Below are 18,879 nucleotides of genomic sequence, written 5' to 3'. Positions count from 1 at the left end.
GGTCAGTCCTGGGTGTTCATTGGAAGGACTGACGTTGAAGCTGAAACTCCAATACTTTGGACACCTGATGCGAAGAGCTGATTCATTTGAAAAGCCCCTGATGCTGGAAAAGATTGAGGGCAGAAGAAGGGGACAACAGAGAATAAGATGGTTGGATGGCATCACCGATTCAATGGACATGGGTTTGGGTCGACTCCGGGAGTTGGTGATGGACAGGGAGACCTGGCGTGCTGCAGTTCATGAGTCGCAAAGCGTCGGACATGACTGAATGACTGAACTGATGAACTGACTGATAGAAATAATGCACTGCCTTTCTGAATTTCAGCTTTGAAAGAAAACACCTATTTGTGTAGGAGTCAGCAAAAATAGATTATTTTTGTAAATGAAACTGAAATACAATATTTAATTTTTATAATTACCTTTTAAGTTTTAGGTTTATGATCACTTTAGTCTACAAAATAGTCTCAACCATTGCTAGCCAAAGTGTAATTCCAGGACTACTAACATCACCTGGGAACCTGTTAGAAATTAGGTATCTGAGACATCACTCTAGATACCCTATATCAGGGTCTATATTTTAACTAAATCCCCAAGTCATTTGCGGAGATGTTAAAGAGTTTGAGAAGGTCAAGTCTAGACAGTGGCCAAATATCTGCTTATCTTTCTTAGTCTTTTTATATGCACTACTGAAAAATATTGCAAAACTAGGAAAAACCATAAATAAATACATTTTAGAAAATGACAAGGCTTTCAACCAGTGGAAAGTGGTTAAGTGCCCCTGCTATTTCTCTAATTCTTTAGCAATGTCTATGATGGGCAAATTTATTGACAAACCTCTGAGGTGGCGCACTTTCAAAGCACAATAAAGTTTGATGGAGTTCACAATTATAGAGTTGAAATATACCTTCATGTTCTCTCCCTCTAGCCCTTATCAGAAGAAAGCTAAAGCAGAAAAATTATACCACCAGCAGATTTAGGTCCTAATAAAGTAATCAAAGGGCTTCCCTGGTGGCTCAAATGGTAAAGAATCTTCCTGCAACGCGGGAGACATAGGTTCAATCCCTGGGTTGAGAAGATCCCCTGGAGGAGTGCATGGGAACCTGTTCCAGTATTCTTGCCTGGAGAATCTCCATGAACAGAGGACCCTGAAGGGCTATGGTCCATGGGGTCGCAAAGAGTCAGACATGAGTGAGCAACTAAGCACAGCAGAGCAAAGAAATCAAAGAAAGCTAGTTATCAGCACAACTGTGAATCTCACAGTGTAAACCACCGAACTATTCCATCACCTTATCTTCCAGTCATTTCAATCTTAAAAAAGCAAGTCACAAATAGGAGAACTGTTCAGATATACAGAGAAAAACTGAAACAGTATCATAAAGCCTCAAAACATTGAGTGTATCCAGCTGCTTTGGTTTGTTTACTTCTTAAGTGACTGGGGGGGAAGACAGAGAAGAAAAGTTTTTCTGAGTGTCTAATTTTATCTATTGTCTCACCCAATTCTTACAATAGTCCTATAAGATAATATTATTATTATTTGTATTTTTCATATCAATAAAACAAAGCTTAGTGTGGTTTAAATTCCCTACCTAAATGTGTACAGCCCAAGTTTCTAGCACTAAATTCAGCTATCTTTTCCACTACACTAAATTGCTTCCTGATTGATGTTCCTGACACAGGCCGGGACCTGAGACCCTTTGCTGCAGTGATATACTTGCACCTAGACAAATGTCTCCTCCAACTACAAATTACAAAGAAACTGTAAGGGACTAGAAACAACTGCATGCATTCATAGTTGGGGCAAATTATGGACCACAAACCCAACGGCCACCTCTGAACCGCCTGGAACAAAGCACACCCTTACCCTTATCCCATGTAAGGAAAAGGCTCACCCCTATCCCCCCAGGAGGTCACAGGAGAGAGTGAAAACAAGTAACTGTTTTCCTTTCTTGCTCTCTGGTGGGGGATCTTTGTATGAGATGAAGATAGGGGTGTGTCCAAGGGTTAGGCTAGAGGGGTGGCTTAGGTGTTTTGCCCATCCCTTTGGTCAGCAGGGGGCATTCGTAGTACCCTGCTTTTGCTCCCCGTTTTTCAGTCTTTTTGTATCTTTTTGTTCATAATTTACCCCAGCTGTGCATGTATGCGGTTCTATTTTTAGTTCCTTAATCTGTAGCTATGGAAAATCCCCTGGACAGAGGAGCCTGGTAGGCTGCAGTCCATGAGGTCGCTGAGTCGGACACAACTGAGCAACTTCACTTTCACTTTTCACTTTCCTGTACTGGAGAAGGAAATGGCAACCCACTCCAGTGTTCTTGCCTGGAGAATCCCAGGGACGGAGGAGCCTGGTAGGCTGCCGTCTATGGGGTCGCACAGAGTTGGGCATGACTGACACGACTTAGCAGCAGCAGCAGCAATCTTGTAGCTCAAGGAAATGTTTGTCCAGGTGCAAGCGCTGCAGCAAACGGTCCCGGGTCCCAGCATGTCTGGATCTGATAAGCTAACTGTACAGTATTACAAATGAAAGAAATGGTAAAATATCATCAATTATTTTGGTACCAAATTGTATTCACACAGAATTCCTTCTTTCCTAAATAATGGGAAAGACGTACTGCAGTAAATATTGTCTGTTTAGATAAATGGTAAGTCATAAGACTACTTTGTCAATACGGTCTGTTTACAAATTTTAGCCATACATATTCATAATATAATTAATATCTAATTGTTTCACCTTTTATCTGAGTGAAACTAAAGCACATGTTGGTAATAAATACATATCTTTGGCCAACTTTGATTTGAAATACAGAGTTTCCCACTTTCTTAACTAAGTATTTCTTAAACAGCACAACCATGAAATTAATTCAGTACCACTTTATACCTGGCCAGATGTGTTCATTTTGGAGGCAACCGAAGCATCATCAGCATAACTGAGAGATCCCCAACTGGTCCAGAACTCTTGAATAAATTACTTGAACACGTTGGTGTAATAAAAGCCCACTGACACAAAGTTAAAAGAAAAAAGACTAAATTTCATCTCCCTGAAATATTTTAAGGATTACTGTTATAAAGGTCTGTCATCCACCCATTTTCTTATTCAGGTTTTCTTATATTATCCTATTTTGTTGCAATTGTGTTCCAATCCATTTGAAATTTACATTTTACTGCAATAAGTGCACATAGTAACATTTCTTTTTGAACATCCAGGCTGCTACATACAGTGTGAGAATCTAATTTTAGAACAGAACACTTATGTTCCACAAACACTGTGCAACAAAGAAAAAAAGGAAACAAAATATGAAGCTAAAAATAAGTCTGTGTCTCATGTGACTGAACAAATTGACTGAGAAAATACTTGTTATGAATTTGATGTCCATCTGTATCAAATGTTTCTCAGAGTCACAATATCAGGAATTTTCTTCAGTAGGTTAAATATATTTACTGAAATCACAGAAGCTTATATTTAGATTTTTAACAACTCCTCTTTTATTTACCTTTATCAGAAAGCAGGTAAATGGGAATATAATTTCAAGGTAAGTCATTTATAGTTGACAACCCAGCCAATTCCCTGAGTAGCATTCCTAATAAAAATAGTGGCTTGATTTACTTTTTGAAGGCTGTGTATATCAGACAAGTTTTATATTTCCATAGTTCTACTGACCCATAGCTGTGATTTATGTATTATTAGAAAAACTTAGTGAATAGGAATTTCAGTAGTTTAGTATTGTTTTTAGTTCTTGCTTGTTAAATACTTACCCTTACAGACTTGTTTAATACTCATATTCTAACACGTGCACAGATCACCTTATTGGGAGATCATACTTAATATTTTGAATAAGAACTTTACTATATTAATATTTAAATAACCTTTATTCAGTACTTAATCAATAGGGGAAATCCTATTGCATTTGCTATTAAATTAAATACCTATAATAGTCCAAGTTTATTCTTACTTTATCATTATATATAGCAATAATTATTTTCATTTCAAATTTTAATATGGCATATTTTAAACTGACACCTGTATGGTTGGTTTTCAATGAACCATGCAGTCACTTCTATTTGTGCATTAAAATATCAAATTTACTAGGTGCTTTTTAATCCAAAGGTATTAACTAATTTTATAATTTTATGATTCATATTTTGTCACCAAAATTGTTTCCCTAGCCTGATTCTAGTTGGCTTTCAGCTCTAATTGTATCTTTAAAGGGTGAAGTTGGAAATACTCCATGACACACCTTGTCTTAAATAGCAAAATTATGTTTAAAGACAAGAATTATTACTTTTCTTATGTATCTTAAAATAGTATGACTGAAATTTTGTAAATTTTAGAAAATAATTTTCTATACTTCAGTAAAGAATAATACTATATTATAAACAAAAAACAATATTCTTAGGGTTCATATTTCCTTGTTCTAGTGAATATTTTAAATAATGCCATGCAAAAATGATATTTGGCAGTATGCTGCTTGTCAGCCTGTATGTCATATTGCCTTCAAAACTGAGTTAATATGACAGCTTCCTAAAGTTGTCAGAGGTATTTGTTATAAATAAGGGATGGTATGCTTAAAAGGAGTATGTAAAAGAAAAAATGTATACCCAATATAAAAATATCTACAGTCCTGTATAAAGAACATAGGAAAAATAGAAATTAACCAATGAAAAAGAAGTTATTTTAAATAAATATGAAAAACCATTAAATAACTATAAAAAGTCATTTCACATGTTTTCTTTTATCCATATCATTCTTTATCCTGGCCATATGTCAAGAAATGTTTATAGTGGCAACACACAGTACTGATGAAGATTCAGTGAAACCGACACAAATACAGTATTATGACATGTAGTCCCATGGATGGAGGAGCCTGTTAGGCTGCAGTCCATGGGGTCACTAAGAGTCGGGCACGACAGAGCGACTTCACTTTTGCTTTTCACTTTCATGCACTGGAGAAGGAAATGGCAGCCCACTCCAGTGTTCTTGCCTGGAGAATCCCAGAGACAGTGGGCCCCTGTCTATGGGGTCGCACAGAGTCGGACACGACTGAAGTGACTTAGCAGCAATAGCAGCAGCAAGCACAATAAAGCTGCTGCTGCTATTATTACAAAGTAATTATTATAGATGTTTAATAGAATTTTTATTTTGCTAATACATATTAAAATGTTCATACCTTTTGATCTTGGGATTTCACTTCTAAGAATCATCTCTAAAGAAATGAGATACACGTGGAAAGGAGATGTTCAGAGATGTTTATCCCGGCATTCCTCCTAGTAGCTCCAAATTGCATATCCCCAGTGGAGAGTTAAATGATTTTTGGCAAGATGCTTTGTAGAAATTATTTTTTAGGTTTTTAGAATATTTAATTTTAAAAATGATACCCAGAATATAAAGTGAGGCCTATTTCACTAGATGAGCTCAATTACATAAAAGTGATTAAAATTACTAGAAAAAAATATTAACAATTGGTATCTCTTCTATACAGAATACTAAGGAAAAAAAAACTTGTTTTTTCAAACAAATGAAGGCACTAAATGTTTAATGTATTTTTTTTAATGAAAAATAACTTATCTCAAAAGGATTATTTCAGATTTCAAATTTCCTCTGGTTAAGGTTTTTTCTGAAGTACCTAGAGAAAAACAATTCACTTAATGCTAAGAGCATTTTATTGCTGGGATGAACACTAAGCATATAACATTTTCTATCCAAAATAAACTTTTGTCTCAAATGTTTCACCATTTGATCTCAGGCTTTTCTCCATATTCTCAGTCTTATCTCAGTTACTCCTACTGAAGGGATGTAGCTTAAAGTTCCATGAATCCAATTAGTGTGATGTGTGCTTTCTGTGCTTACCCAGTAGAAATTATATATTGCTGAGAATGACTGATTTATTACTGCCTTTGTACTTGATTTTGTCATTATTATTTTCTTTGTCAAACAGACCCACACTCTTCTTCACATAATCACCCAGTCCTGTCTCTCAGTAAGCAAAGTAGCTGATGGCTCCCAACAGCCCGCTGTGGAAATATGTAATGATAGCCCTTTGCAAAAATGGCTTCTAAGAAACTATACAAGAATGGAAATTTTTAGAAATATTTTTAAGAATTCTACTGATTACTTTCTCAAATAATTTTGAAGGTTTGTATTGTAGACTTCATAAAATTTTAGTGTTTTTGTTATGCTCTGTATTGAAATCTAAACTTACTTCTTTAAAATGTATATTAAAATTTTTATGTGCTATTTCTCCATGGAGCTATTTTTCATCTTTAGGTGCTCATTACTTTGGAGGCTGCATATATTAAGTGGTATTTGCTTATTACCAATAGGTATTTTCCAGTTTTTTCCATATTTCAAATATATATAAGCATACGTGATGGAATTACATTATGGCATATAAGCTCTTTTTAGACTAACTATACCCATGTCTACATGACAAGAGATTTTGTATTACAGCCAAAAAAAACAAAAACAAAAAACTAACATAGCCAAAAATTGTTTTTAGAAGGCTGAAATTATTAAATTTTGTTAATTTTTATTTAGATATGTTATGTGAAAATACAACATATCCTTTCTAAAGTTTACTATTTTAACTGGAAACTTAAATGCATTATTGAAGACTAATTTTCAAAAACTTTATGAAGTAAATTATTTCTAAGCACTTTCTGTGGTTACTTAAGTGATATAATAATAAAAACTTTTAAGAACTGTACTTCCATTTCTGACTTGTGTGATTGTGAATATCTTCACAGTAGGCAATAATATAAACCATTATTCAGTTTACGTCAAAAAACTGGTATGGCATTCTTGTAAGGAGTACAAATATGTACCTGTCCTGGTTCTTGATTTTAAGGGGATTATTGTACTGTAAATAAAAGCTATCATAATGTCCAATTCTTCCCTATAAGAACATACAGGAAGTCAGGCAGTTCGCCTGATTCAGATTAATGATAAAAGGTTGATAGTAGAAGACACAACTGAGCTTGGAATATTTGTGACAAGATTGGAAACGGAAGCATGGAGAGGAGAGGAGGAGAAAGAAGGGGTGTTGTTTAGATTAGGCTTACACTTGAGACAAGGGCATTCCAAACATGCACTGGAAAGCTGGAAAAGTCTGGACTTTTTGCACAAAGAGAACTTGTATACAAGGCAATTTGCATCAATTATCTTCTTTTGTTTTCAAAGAAACAATGGAAAGTGCAATGCCCATCAAGTGGTCTTCTCAGATTTAACTATTTAGTCTCACAAGTCAATTTACAGAATGCAAGGGCAGAAACCACTACTTGCTTCTCAGACTCTGCAAAAGTTCCACAGTAGTTTATATACTCTTATGAGAGCAAGCTTCTCCACAGGTAATAGTCCTGAGCAAGGGCATGAGAGTCACATCAAGCAGTTGTGGAAAACTACCCTGGTGTAATAGCCTATGCCTCAAAGGAGACAATATCTCTAACAGCTGCCTGAAACCCAAGGGAATATGCAAAAGTACACTTTGCACTTAGAAAAGCCCGCTACTTGGCTTCCTGTCAGGTATTATAATGCAGTTTATCAGATGAAGATGCAGAAAATCAATCAAAGGTCATGTTTACAATAACTATGCCTTTAAACATATTTATAATTAACAATTTTACCCTTATCGGGTTGGCAGGAGATCACACATAGTTGACTAAAGGTCAGATTCTTTAAGCAGTAGGGAAAACAGCATTTGACTGAACTGAATGAACCGATAGTAAGTATAATTATATATATATAATTATATGTATATATAATTATATATATATATATATATAGTAAGTATAACTAAGCATCTGAAGGAATCTAAGTCTTCAGAATGATTTAGTAGCTTGCGCAAATCTTCATAGCTAGTAACTTGGGGAGCGGAAATTCACATTTATAGCCATATAACCTAAAATGACTGCTCTTTCTACCCCACTACACTGAAAAGGAGAATACTTCCCTTGGCTGGTTGTTATCTTAACAGCAGTGGTTTTTGACTACTAATGAATTCCTTCAAAAAAAATTTTTAAAGAATACTAATGTTTTAAAAATTATCATTATATGTGTAGTTGACAATACATATTCAATCTAATCCTAAAGTCATATACATGTTTTTTAAAAGATCTAATAGAAGCATACAATGGTAAGTGGCTTTTTTGGAAAAGGATATATATACACAAAGGACCTCAGGTATGTAACAAAAATGAAAAATATTTTGTTGATTTTTAACTAGAATTTTCTAAAAACAATGCTTTTGTTTTATATCTTTTTTCACTCTGGCTGTTGGTTCATAAACCACCAACATAGTTTCTGGCATTATAAGGATAAATTAGCTATCTTCTTGCCTATCTTTGGCCATTTCTTCTTTATGTTTTTAAGTATAAATGGCCTTCATGTATTGCAAAGAGCAACAACAAAGGCCAAAGTTTTCAAATCTTCTTCACATCTAATAGCCTTGCTCTTTTAATTTCCTGTTTGTTGTCTATTAAGCATCCTTTACCACAAGCTTATTTTCCATTCTATATTTTCTCAGGACAGTGCAGTCCAGGGTGTTTGTAGTCCTAATCCAAAACAATTTGTAATTGTCTAGGCAGTGTTTCTCTCCCACTTTTGTGTGTGTGTGTGTGCACATGACCCCTGCATTTTTTATCTTCCAACTTTCAATATAATATAAAGAGCCCATACTAAGTTGCTTCAGTTGTGTCTGACTATGTGACCCTATGGACTATAGCCTACCAGGCTCCTCTGTCCATGGGATTCTCAGGGCAAGAATACTGGAGTGGGCTGCCATGCCCTCTTCAAGGGGATCTTCCTGACCCAGGGATTGAACCCACGTATCGTATGTCTCCTGCATTGACACTTTACCAGTTTACCACTAGCACCACTGGGAAGCCCACCAAGAGTCCACCCCTCCCCCCGCCAAAAAAAGTGTTTGTCTCCCTTTCATTTTGGTAATTTGCAACAAAAGTATACGGCATGTTTTTTTCAAGATATATTTCCATATCACCTTCCATATTCAAACATACCTCTTCTGGCTGGGGAGTTTTTCATATAGTATGGTTCTAGACCAATGTAAATATGAACTCAAAAGAGATGCAATGACTGGTTAACATGATGAAATTATTGGAATTACATTTTAGCATTTGGGTACTGAGAAGATGCTTATTAATAAATATTATGAAAATATATAGATATAATATTTTAAAATATATGTCCATCACATTTTTATTTGATGTTGGTATATAAGATCCCTAAAAAGGCAAACTAAATATGATCACACTATCAAGTAAGACAGATCTTTGTTGCCATGATAATTACTCTCCTATAATGGATGTCTCACAATCACAGATACTATGGCTTATAAAATATTTTGAAATGGGAACATCTCCTGAAGTTTTTTTTGAGTCCCAGTAGTGACATCTCTTTGCATGTTTGCCAAATGGTTACTAAATAACACATGCCTAAGAAAACTAAGATTGTGAAAAGATTGATAATATTTGCACTCTTCAACTGAACTCTGAACTCACAAATAGGTTTTTTGCAAAGGAGTCTGAATTCTTGGCAGTGCATGATAAATATCAGCTGATTTCTTTAACCATCTGCAAATAAAGGTGTATTAGACAATGATGAAATCATAACAATGAAAGTTGTATAATAATTAACTCAGAGCCACCTGTGCACTGTTCCTTTTACATCATCACAATGTTTACACCAAAAAGTCATAAAGGATATTTTAAAGAGTAGACTTAATCTGATGAGCTAGTGCAGTTTAACATAAAACATGTTGCACTGATTATTGGTTATCTTTTACAGAAACTCACCTTGAGACATGTTAACAGTAATCAATGTCTAGATGAACCTTCTGAAGAAGACAAAATGGTGCCTACCATGCAGGACTGTAGTGGAACCAGATCTCAACAATGGCTGCTGAGGAACATGACTCTGGGGGCCTGAAGACCATTTCCCCTAAGCCATGAAAGTGTCTACACTTATGTTTTTCCATTATTTCAGTTAGGGAAAAATATTAACTTTGTTGAATTGAAAATTTTAAAATCCTTTTAGTATTCTAAAACAGCTGTTTATAATTCATTTTTAGGAATGTTTGCTTACTTCCCTACTAAAATTTGTATCTGATTAAAAAGCACATAAAAAGAATAAATAACAGCCAACTGTTATTAAACATCAGAACAATGTGAAAAACAAATTGTGTTTGCTTTAAAAAAAAAATTGCCATGATGTCACAGAATTAGTTTGGGGTGGGGTTACTTTTATTTTTTTCTTGTCATAGTGTGGTGAGAGAGACAATGTAAATGCCTTATAAGGTAAATTCATTATGAAATTTTATAAACTCTGTTTCTACTGGACCTTCACAAAAACATGCTGAATTTCTGTCAGCATCAAGTACATACACTGAATTATTTCTGAGCAATGAAAATTCACTGTACAAAAATCAGTTCTAAATTTTGTACCAGGAAAAAAAATTAGATATTGACACCTCATAAGGTCTTATTAAAACATCACATTTAAACAAAAAAGAGGAGGAGAATATGAAAATTTATTTTAAAGTACATGAAATCAGAAGAAACCAGCTAGGCAATCAGTTCAGTTCAGTTGCTCAGTCGTGTCCGACTCTTTGCGACCCCATGAATCGCAGCACGCCGGGCCTCCCTGTCCATCACCAACTCCCGGAGTTCACTCAGACTCGCGTCCATCGAGCCAGTGATGCCATCCAGCCATCTCATCCTCTGTCATCCCCTTCTCCTACTGCCCTCAATCCCTCCCAGCATCAGAGTCTTTTCCAATGAGTCAACACTTCGCATGAGGTGGCCAAAGTATTGGAGTTTCAGCTTCAGCATCATTCCCTCCAAAGAAATCCCAGGGTTGATCTTCAGAATGGACGGGTTGGATCTCCTTGCAGTCCAAGGGACTCTCAAGAGTCTTCTAGGCATTCAGGGGAGCAAAATGAAGTTAAAAGGCAATAGCTGAAACGTTTGAAAAGATACTCTTTTGGGTTGCAATCACTTCTAAGGCAGGCTAAGCGTAATAATCAGCTTGGTCCCAGAACTGATGTGGGAAACTCAGTCTTTAACCACTCCGTCTCATAAACTGCATTGTTCTTTTTCTCTTCAGACACTGTGACTTGTCAGCTAGGCTACGGAGACTTGTAGGTGAAGGGTAGAATATTAGCCTTAATATTTAATTCTTAGGCATTTAGGATTTTAGTTACATTACTAAGATGTATTTTATATTAAAAAATAAATGCATTTATCAGAATTTCATTGCTGTGCCAGAATATCTAAAGTTTTAATCACTGGGAGAATGAACTCAATATATACCAATTAAACTTTTAATTGAAAGGCCATAAATTATGTCTCAAGGAGCACAATCATAATTAATCTACCTTCACATGTTATTTTTCCATCTTAAAACACTTTGTATTCAAAATACATAAGTAGAAGATAAGAAAAAGTAGAAAAATCTGTGACACCATTTGACACCATTTAAAACACCCATAAAGTTGCTCTACATATGTATTTTATTTAATGTAAATGTACTCAGCAGCTAAGAGAAATTTGGGGGTTGTAGGGGGAAAGGAAGAAGTGACCTCTAGAGTAGAGGATGTCACATCTTTGACTCTCATCACTTCTTAAAAAGCTCTAACAGAAAATATTAATCAGTTTGATCAGGTTGACTAAACGTTGACTCCCCCCACCCATCACCCCCCCGCCCCCCACCCCACACACAAACACACAAACAAGCACTGCTTTATAATGACAAGGAGTACAGTTTCTAAAGGCTAGTAAAATCATGTAGGATTTTCTTAGCCAACATTTCTTATCTTTTGGCTTTAAACTGCTAAAATTCTAAGAATTTTACCAAGAGCATTTCAGGTTTACTCTTTAAAGTATAGACATCCCTTATCTGGAAGACTCTGGAAATATCTAAATTTTTTTTCCCATCTTTAGGACCCTTTGTGTTCAAAGTACATGAGAAGATACTAAAAGGAAGAAAAATCCATGAAATTTGTGCTAAGTTTTCAATTTATTTTTTAAATTTATTTTTAATTGAAGAACAATTGCTTTACAGTATTGTGTTGGTTCTACCAAACTTTAAATTTATTTAATCATAAATTATAAGTAAAATTTTAATGTTGGGGCATTTTTTTCTGGTGAGTGAATCGACTGCTTACAGCAAACTTCTAAGGAAGTTGGGACTCCTAAGAGCTAGCTAAACACTGACTTAAATTGATATGATAGTGACCTCACAAGTCAACTGAGATCTGACTTAACAATCACATGTTCCATTTTAACTTCTCTTGTTTTCCTCTTGCCCTGAGTAAAATATGATAAAAATGTCCCTGCACAGCATTCCTACTCAGACTTAAAAAGCTTAAACACTCAAGGAGACTCTTATAAAATTTGTTTCCCTTATTATGGATTTGTCAATCAAAAAGCATATGTTATCTCTCAAACAGTCAATGACAGGTTTTCAAAAATACAGCTATGTCACTGAAACTGAGTTTGACATACTTCAGAAGCATCTGAAGTATCTCAAAGTCCATTATGGTCCTAGCAAAAATACAGGAAATATGAAAACCACCTGAGCTTGAATGCCAAAGAAGAAATTTCAGAAAATCCTCAGATGGTTTTAGCACATGCTACTGGAGTATCTAACAAACAAAAAAATAATGCAACATATCACAAACCACCAAAAACCAATGACTAATTAAATTTTCTTTTCCAAAATATTTATTGTATTCAATACAGAAAATTAAAATCAGGAGTGGATTCACAGTGCATTAATCTAATATACTCTTTGTCTATGGAACTAGACTAATATCTATTTCAAATTATTTTAATTTTCCTCATCTGAGGTCTTGTGCATTGAAGTTAATGTCAACCCCAGGATTCCAGTGGACAGAGAAGCCTAGCAGGCTACTGTCCATGGAGTCGTACAGAGTCAGACACGACTGAGCATTTAACATTTTCACCTCACTTTCCAGGCTTCCAGATATTCAGATCAAAAACCTAGAGTCACTTTTGACTCCTCTATTTCTCTCTCAACTTTGATTCAGCAAATTTCCTTGATTTTGTACTTGAAACATAACCAATGAATTGTCACCATATCCACTGTATCACTAACTCTAACCTTCAAAATTGTTCCCGAATTTCCCAATCCTTGTCCCAATAGTCTTTTTTTTCAATACAACAGTCATAGTGAAGTGAAAGTCTCTCAGTCGTGCCTGACTCTTTCCGACCCCATAGACTATACAGTTCATGGAATTCTCCAGGCCAGAATACTGAACTGGCTAGTCCTTCCCTCCTCAAGGGGATCTTCCCAACCCAGGGATCCCAGGGATAGAACTCAGGGATTTAACTGCCTTGCAGGTGGATTCTTTACCAGCTGAGCCACCAGGGAAGTCCACGACAGCCATAGTCATTCCGTTAAACATAAATTTGATTGTTTCACTTCTCTGCTCACAACCCCCCCTATGACTTCATGTTTCTTCAACCAAACTTCTTACAGTGGTCCTTAGGGTCCTTCATGGATGATATCCCTCTTCACTGTGATATCCTGGGTAGAGTTCTTGGCACATAGTAAATATTCTTTAAGCATGTACTGAATTAATGAATTGAAGAATGTGTGTTAAGGTTGCTAAGTGCTACTGTATCATATTTTTTGCATATTATTTTAAGTATTAAAGTCTAGTAATAGATTTAGACAGGATTTCTATAACTGTCTCTAAATATAATTTTCATCCTAACATTCTTCATATTCATGTATGGACTATATTTTGTTTTCTATGAACAAATACCCTGCCTTATGGAAATGAAATATGACATTTTATAAACATACTGCTATAAGTTTCTCTATTAAGATAAAATAATTTGTATTTTTATTGTGTTCAATGGCCATTTGAAGGCATAGATTTTTACTTATAGAGGGAAGACATAATTCTTGTAAGAATCTCTCATAGTTCTTATAATTCTCTTAAGAATATGTACTTTCATGATTTCACAGGAGCAATTATTTTCTATGGGCAAGTCTATGAACAAAACACAGTTAGAGAAACTCTGAAAGGACTTTACAGATTATCTATTCTTAGTTTACCATTGACCGGTAATAAACCTGAGACACAGATGTGTAAATGTGGTTTGTCCAAAGATGATATAGCTATAAGCAGTGTTTCAGGGCTCATCATTGTTAACACAAACTAGAATACTGTCTTCAATTTAAAAGCACTTAGGAAAAGAAGGCACAATAAAGAGAAAAATGTCTTTAACATTTTGTCATAAGTACACTGATTCTTTAGATACATAAATACTACCTTTCATACTTAAATAAGATTCAGTTCAGTTCAGTCGCTCAGTCGTGTCCGACTCTTTGGGACCCCATGAATCTCAGCATGCCAGGACTCCCTGTCCATCACTGACTCCCGGAGTTCACTCAGACTCATGTCCATCGAGTCAGTGATGCCATCCAGCCATCTCATCCTCTGTCGTCCCCTTCTCCTCCAGCCCCCAATCCCTCCCAGCATCAGGGTCTTTTCCAGTGAGTCAGCTGTTCACATGAGGTGGCCAAGTACTGGAGTTTCAGCTTCAGCATCATTCCCTCCAAAGAAATCCCAGGGCTGATCTTTAGAATGGACGGGTTGGATCTCCTTGCAGTCCAAGGGACTCTCAAGAATCTTTTCCAACACCACAGTTCAAAAGCATCAATTCTTCAGCACTCAGCTTTCTTCACAGTCCAAGTCTCACATCCATACATGACCACTGGAAAAACCATAGCCTTGACTAGACCGACCTTTGTTGGCAAAGCAATGTCTCTGCTTTTCAATATGCTATCTAGGTTGGTCATAACTTTTCTTCCAAGGAGTAAGCTTCTTTTAATTTCACGGCTGCAGTCACCATCTGCAGTGATTTTGGAGCCCCAAAAAATAAAGTCTGGTACTGTTTCCACTGTTTCCCCATCTATTTCCCATGAAGTGCTGGGAACAGATGCCATGATCTTCGTTTTCTGAATGTTGACCTTTAAGCCAACTTTTTCACTCTCCTCTTTCACTTTCATCAAGAGGCTCTTTTAGTTCTTCTTCACTTTCTGCCATAAGGGTGGTGTCATCTGCATATGTGAGTTTATTGATATTTCTCCCGGCAATCTTGATTCCAGCTTGTGCTTCTTCCAGCCCAGCGTTTCTCATGATGTACTCTGCATAGAAGTTAAACAAGCAGGGTGACAATATACAGCCTTGACGTACTCCTTTTCCTATTTGGAACCAGTCTGATGTTCCATGTCAAGTTCTAACTGTTGCTTCCTGACCTGCATACAGGTTTCTCAAGAGGCATGTCAGGTGGTCTGGTATTCCCATCTCTTTCAGAATTTTCTACAGTTTATTGTGATCCACACAGTCAAAGCCTTTGGCATAGTCAAGAAAGCAGAAATAGATGTTTTTCTGGAACTTTCTTTTTCCATGATCCAGCGGATGTTGACAATTAGATCTCTGGTTCCTCTGCCTTTTCTAAAACCAGCTTGAACATCTGGAAGTTCATGGTTCATGTATTGCTGAAGCCTGGCTTGGAGAATTTTGAGTATTACTTTACTAGCATGTGAGATGAATGCAAATAAGATTAGTTCTGTAAAATATTGCTGTAAACAATAACTAATGGCCACATATAGGCATGCAGGAAAAATTAAGAGATTAACAGGAAACAGCATTATTAGAGGACATTCTAGTATTATTGGACAATAACACCTCTTCTACAGTAACTAAAAAAGAATCCTCCCCCCTCACTTCTACTTTCCTTATAATTACATTCAAGGTGAAAGTAAGATTGGCTTACAGCTCACATAGAATTAGACCATCTATTAGAGGGACCACTGGAGTAGGTTCTAGGTTACACAGCTTGAAAGACTGCAGTGTAATCACCAGAAACTTATAAGCATCCCAGTAGGAGTTCTGTGGACTGTAGTAAACACAACCCCCAATTTCGATTTTGCCACGGTGCTTAGAAATAACCTAATAATAAATAAAGGGGAAAAGTAAGAGAGAAAATAATACAACAAAAAAAACAACAGGAAAGATTTCACTTTTTTTTTATCTTTTGGTGGGAGGCTAAGTACAGATTGGTCCCATAAAACTAAACATTTTGGCTATTCCCCTACACTGTTTTCATGACTTGTGAAATGATGATGTGATCACAACCATTTTATTTGCAACTGATTTACAAATGCTAAATCTAGTCTCAGAGGAGGCAAAATTTGTATGCATTCCTAAGATATAAAGCATGCTGATTTAATAAATACGAGGAATTTAGGAAATTCAAGATCTTAGTGGATGGATCATCATCCACAATCTGTTGTTATGCATAGCTGATATCTACAAATCTTGAATAATTTCCAATCGGTTGGGCAGCAGAAATTCAGTTAAAACTATGTTTCAGGATTCAGCCACTCCCCACCATTTTTTCCCATTTTTCCTCAACACGTCAAAATATGGAATCGATAAAGTCAGCTATTATTCTGTAAAGCACACAAACACATCTGGTGTGACACACACTATGTTTAAGCTACTACTAGGTATAAGGCATGAATTTAAGCTACTGAATGAACACCAGCAATGTGTTTTAAATAGTTTGTCTATATTTGTGTCCAACTTTTCCTTTATATTATTCAATAAATTCTAAAGGCAATTTTAATTGGATTTGTTTAAAAAAAATCCTTCTGAAATACTAGTGATGCAGACAGCTTCTCTGCTAACTATCTTTTAAGATAAAGACAATTTCTATGATATTTATTCATCATTATATAAAGTTAACATTTTGCTTTTGTTTTTAGCTAGGTAGAACAAATCACTTAATATTAGGTTTTTAATGAGTATGAAAAAGGGTGGGAAATTAGATGACTAAGGCTGTATCAATAATGGTTAAAAAATGAGATGTTCCTCATGCTTTTAATTTGGGGTAAAAGTGAATGTAAGCTTTGTTTCAATTGTACTTTCAGCTAAAAATAGCACAAGTGGGGGAAAAGGACTTGATGAGTTTTGTGGAGCTTTTGCTTTTTCAGTAGGTGTAGCCAGAGTGAAGGAGAAATAATTTCAAAACTGTTTTAGATATATGGTTGTCACACAGTTCTTTAACATTTATAAAAGTAGGCTGTGCATCAAGAATTGCACATTTCAATAATAAACAAAAGAATTATATATTTCAAACACTGTAAGCATTAATAAAAGGTATTTATTTGTTCCTTTGCTATAACTTTCAACATTCATACATTTTTGTAGAATTAAAATATACCAATTTAGTTTTCCTTTGCTATATACTGTTTTTAAAAAAGTTTTGTTAGCATTTAAACTAGACAAATAATCTCAGTATTTTAAGCTTATGTTCCATTTTGTAGATTATTTAAATAAATAACACACACATAATATGGATATCTCTTGGCAGTAAGAAAATACTGCGGTCCCAAAACAATTCTGATACCAAAAATATATAAAATATAAACATTAAAATATGTATGATTTTTTAATTTTTAATTTTATTTTAAACTAGTTCTGTTTTATAAAGATGACTTGAAACAGAAAAGTTAAAATGTTTGCTATTATGAAAATTATTTTTTCAGTATGAGTTCCAGAAAAACATCTAGTTCTGTTTTATTAACTATGCCAAAGCCTTTGACTTTGTGGATCACAATAAACTGTGGAAAATTCTGAAAGAGATGGGAATACCAGACCACCTGACCTGCATCTTGAGATACCTGTATGAAGGTCAGGAAGCAACAGTTAGAACTGGACATGGAACAGCAGACTGGTTACAAATAGGAAAAGGAGTATGTCAAGGCTGTATATTGTCACCCTGATTATTTAACTTATATGCAGAGTACATCATGAAAAATGCTGGGCTGGAAGAAGCACAAGATGGAATCAAGATTGCCAGGGCAAATATCAATAAACTCAGATATGCAGATGACACCTTTACGGCAGAAAGTGAAGAAGAACTAAAAGAGCCTCTTGATGAAAGTGAAAGAGGAGAGTGAAAAAGTTGGCTTAAAGCTCAACATTCAGAAAACGAAGATCATAGCATCTGGTCCCATCACTTCATGGCAAATAGATTGGGAAACAGTGGAAACAGTGACAGACTTTATTTTTGGAGGGCTCCAAAATCACTGCAGATGGCGACTGCAGCCAGGAAAGTAAAAGACGCTTGCTCCTTGGAAGGCAAGTTATGACCAACCTAGACAGCATGTTAAAAAGCAGACATTATTTTACCAACAAAGGTCCATCTAGTCAAGGCTATGATTTTTCCAGTAGTCATGTATGGATGTGAGAGTTGGACTATAAAGAAAGCTGAGAGCAGAATTGATGCTTTTGAACTGTGGTGTTGGAAAAGACTCTTGAGAGTCCCTTGGACTGCAAGGAGATCCAACCAGTCCATCCTAAAGGAGATCAGTCCTGGGTGTTCATTGGAAGGACTGATGCTGAAGCTGAAACTACAATACTTTGGCCACCTGATGCAAAGAGCTGCCTCATTTGAAAAGACCCTGATGCTGGGAAAGATTGAGGGCAGGAGAAGAGAATGACAAAGGATGAGATGGTTGGATGGCATCACCAACTTCAATGGACATGAATTTGGGTAGGCCCCGGGAGTTGGTGATAGACAGGGAGGCCTGGCGTGCTGCAGTTCAGGGGGTCTCAAAGAGTCGGACACAACTGAGCGACTGAACTGAACTGATGTATTATACCCAATTCCTTGACTCCTGTGCTGGAGTCCTGAAAGACAGTCTGTCAGAGTTTGGAGGGGAGGACGGAGGCTACCCACACTACAGTGAAGTGCGATTTCCCAGGATCAACCCTACATTCCTAGCCACACACAGAATCAAGGGAGAAATAACAAAGTATCATTTGCTAT

The 18,879-nt window shown here is 35.9% G+C and overlaps 1 protein-coding gene across 1 annotated transcript in view; it reads left to right on the top strand.

Annotated features, from left to right (window-relative positions):
* GALNT13 (polypeptide N-acetylgalactosaminyltransferase 13) overlaps nt 1–9,931 on the top strand; it is a 636,905-nt gene extending 626,974 nt beyond the window's left edge. The window contains exon 13 of the mRNA XM_068968207.1: nt 9,791–9,931. Coding sequence (XP_068824308.1) covers nt 9,791–9,931 — 141 coding nt within the window. The remainder of the gene's footprint in view (nt 1–9,790) is intronic.
* The last annotated feature ends 8,948 nt before the right edge of the window (nt 9,932–18,879 follow it).

This window comes from Capricornis sumatraensis, chromosome 3 (assembly GCF_032405125.1).
Source record: "Capricornis sumatraensis isolate serow.1 chromosome 3, serow.2, whole genome shotgun sequence".
Classification (NCBI taxonomy): Eukaryota; Metazoa; Chordata; class Mammalia; order Artiodactyla; family Bovidae; genus Capricornis; species Capricornis sumatraensis.
This window is presented reverse-complemented; position numbering and strand designations above follow the sequence as displayed.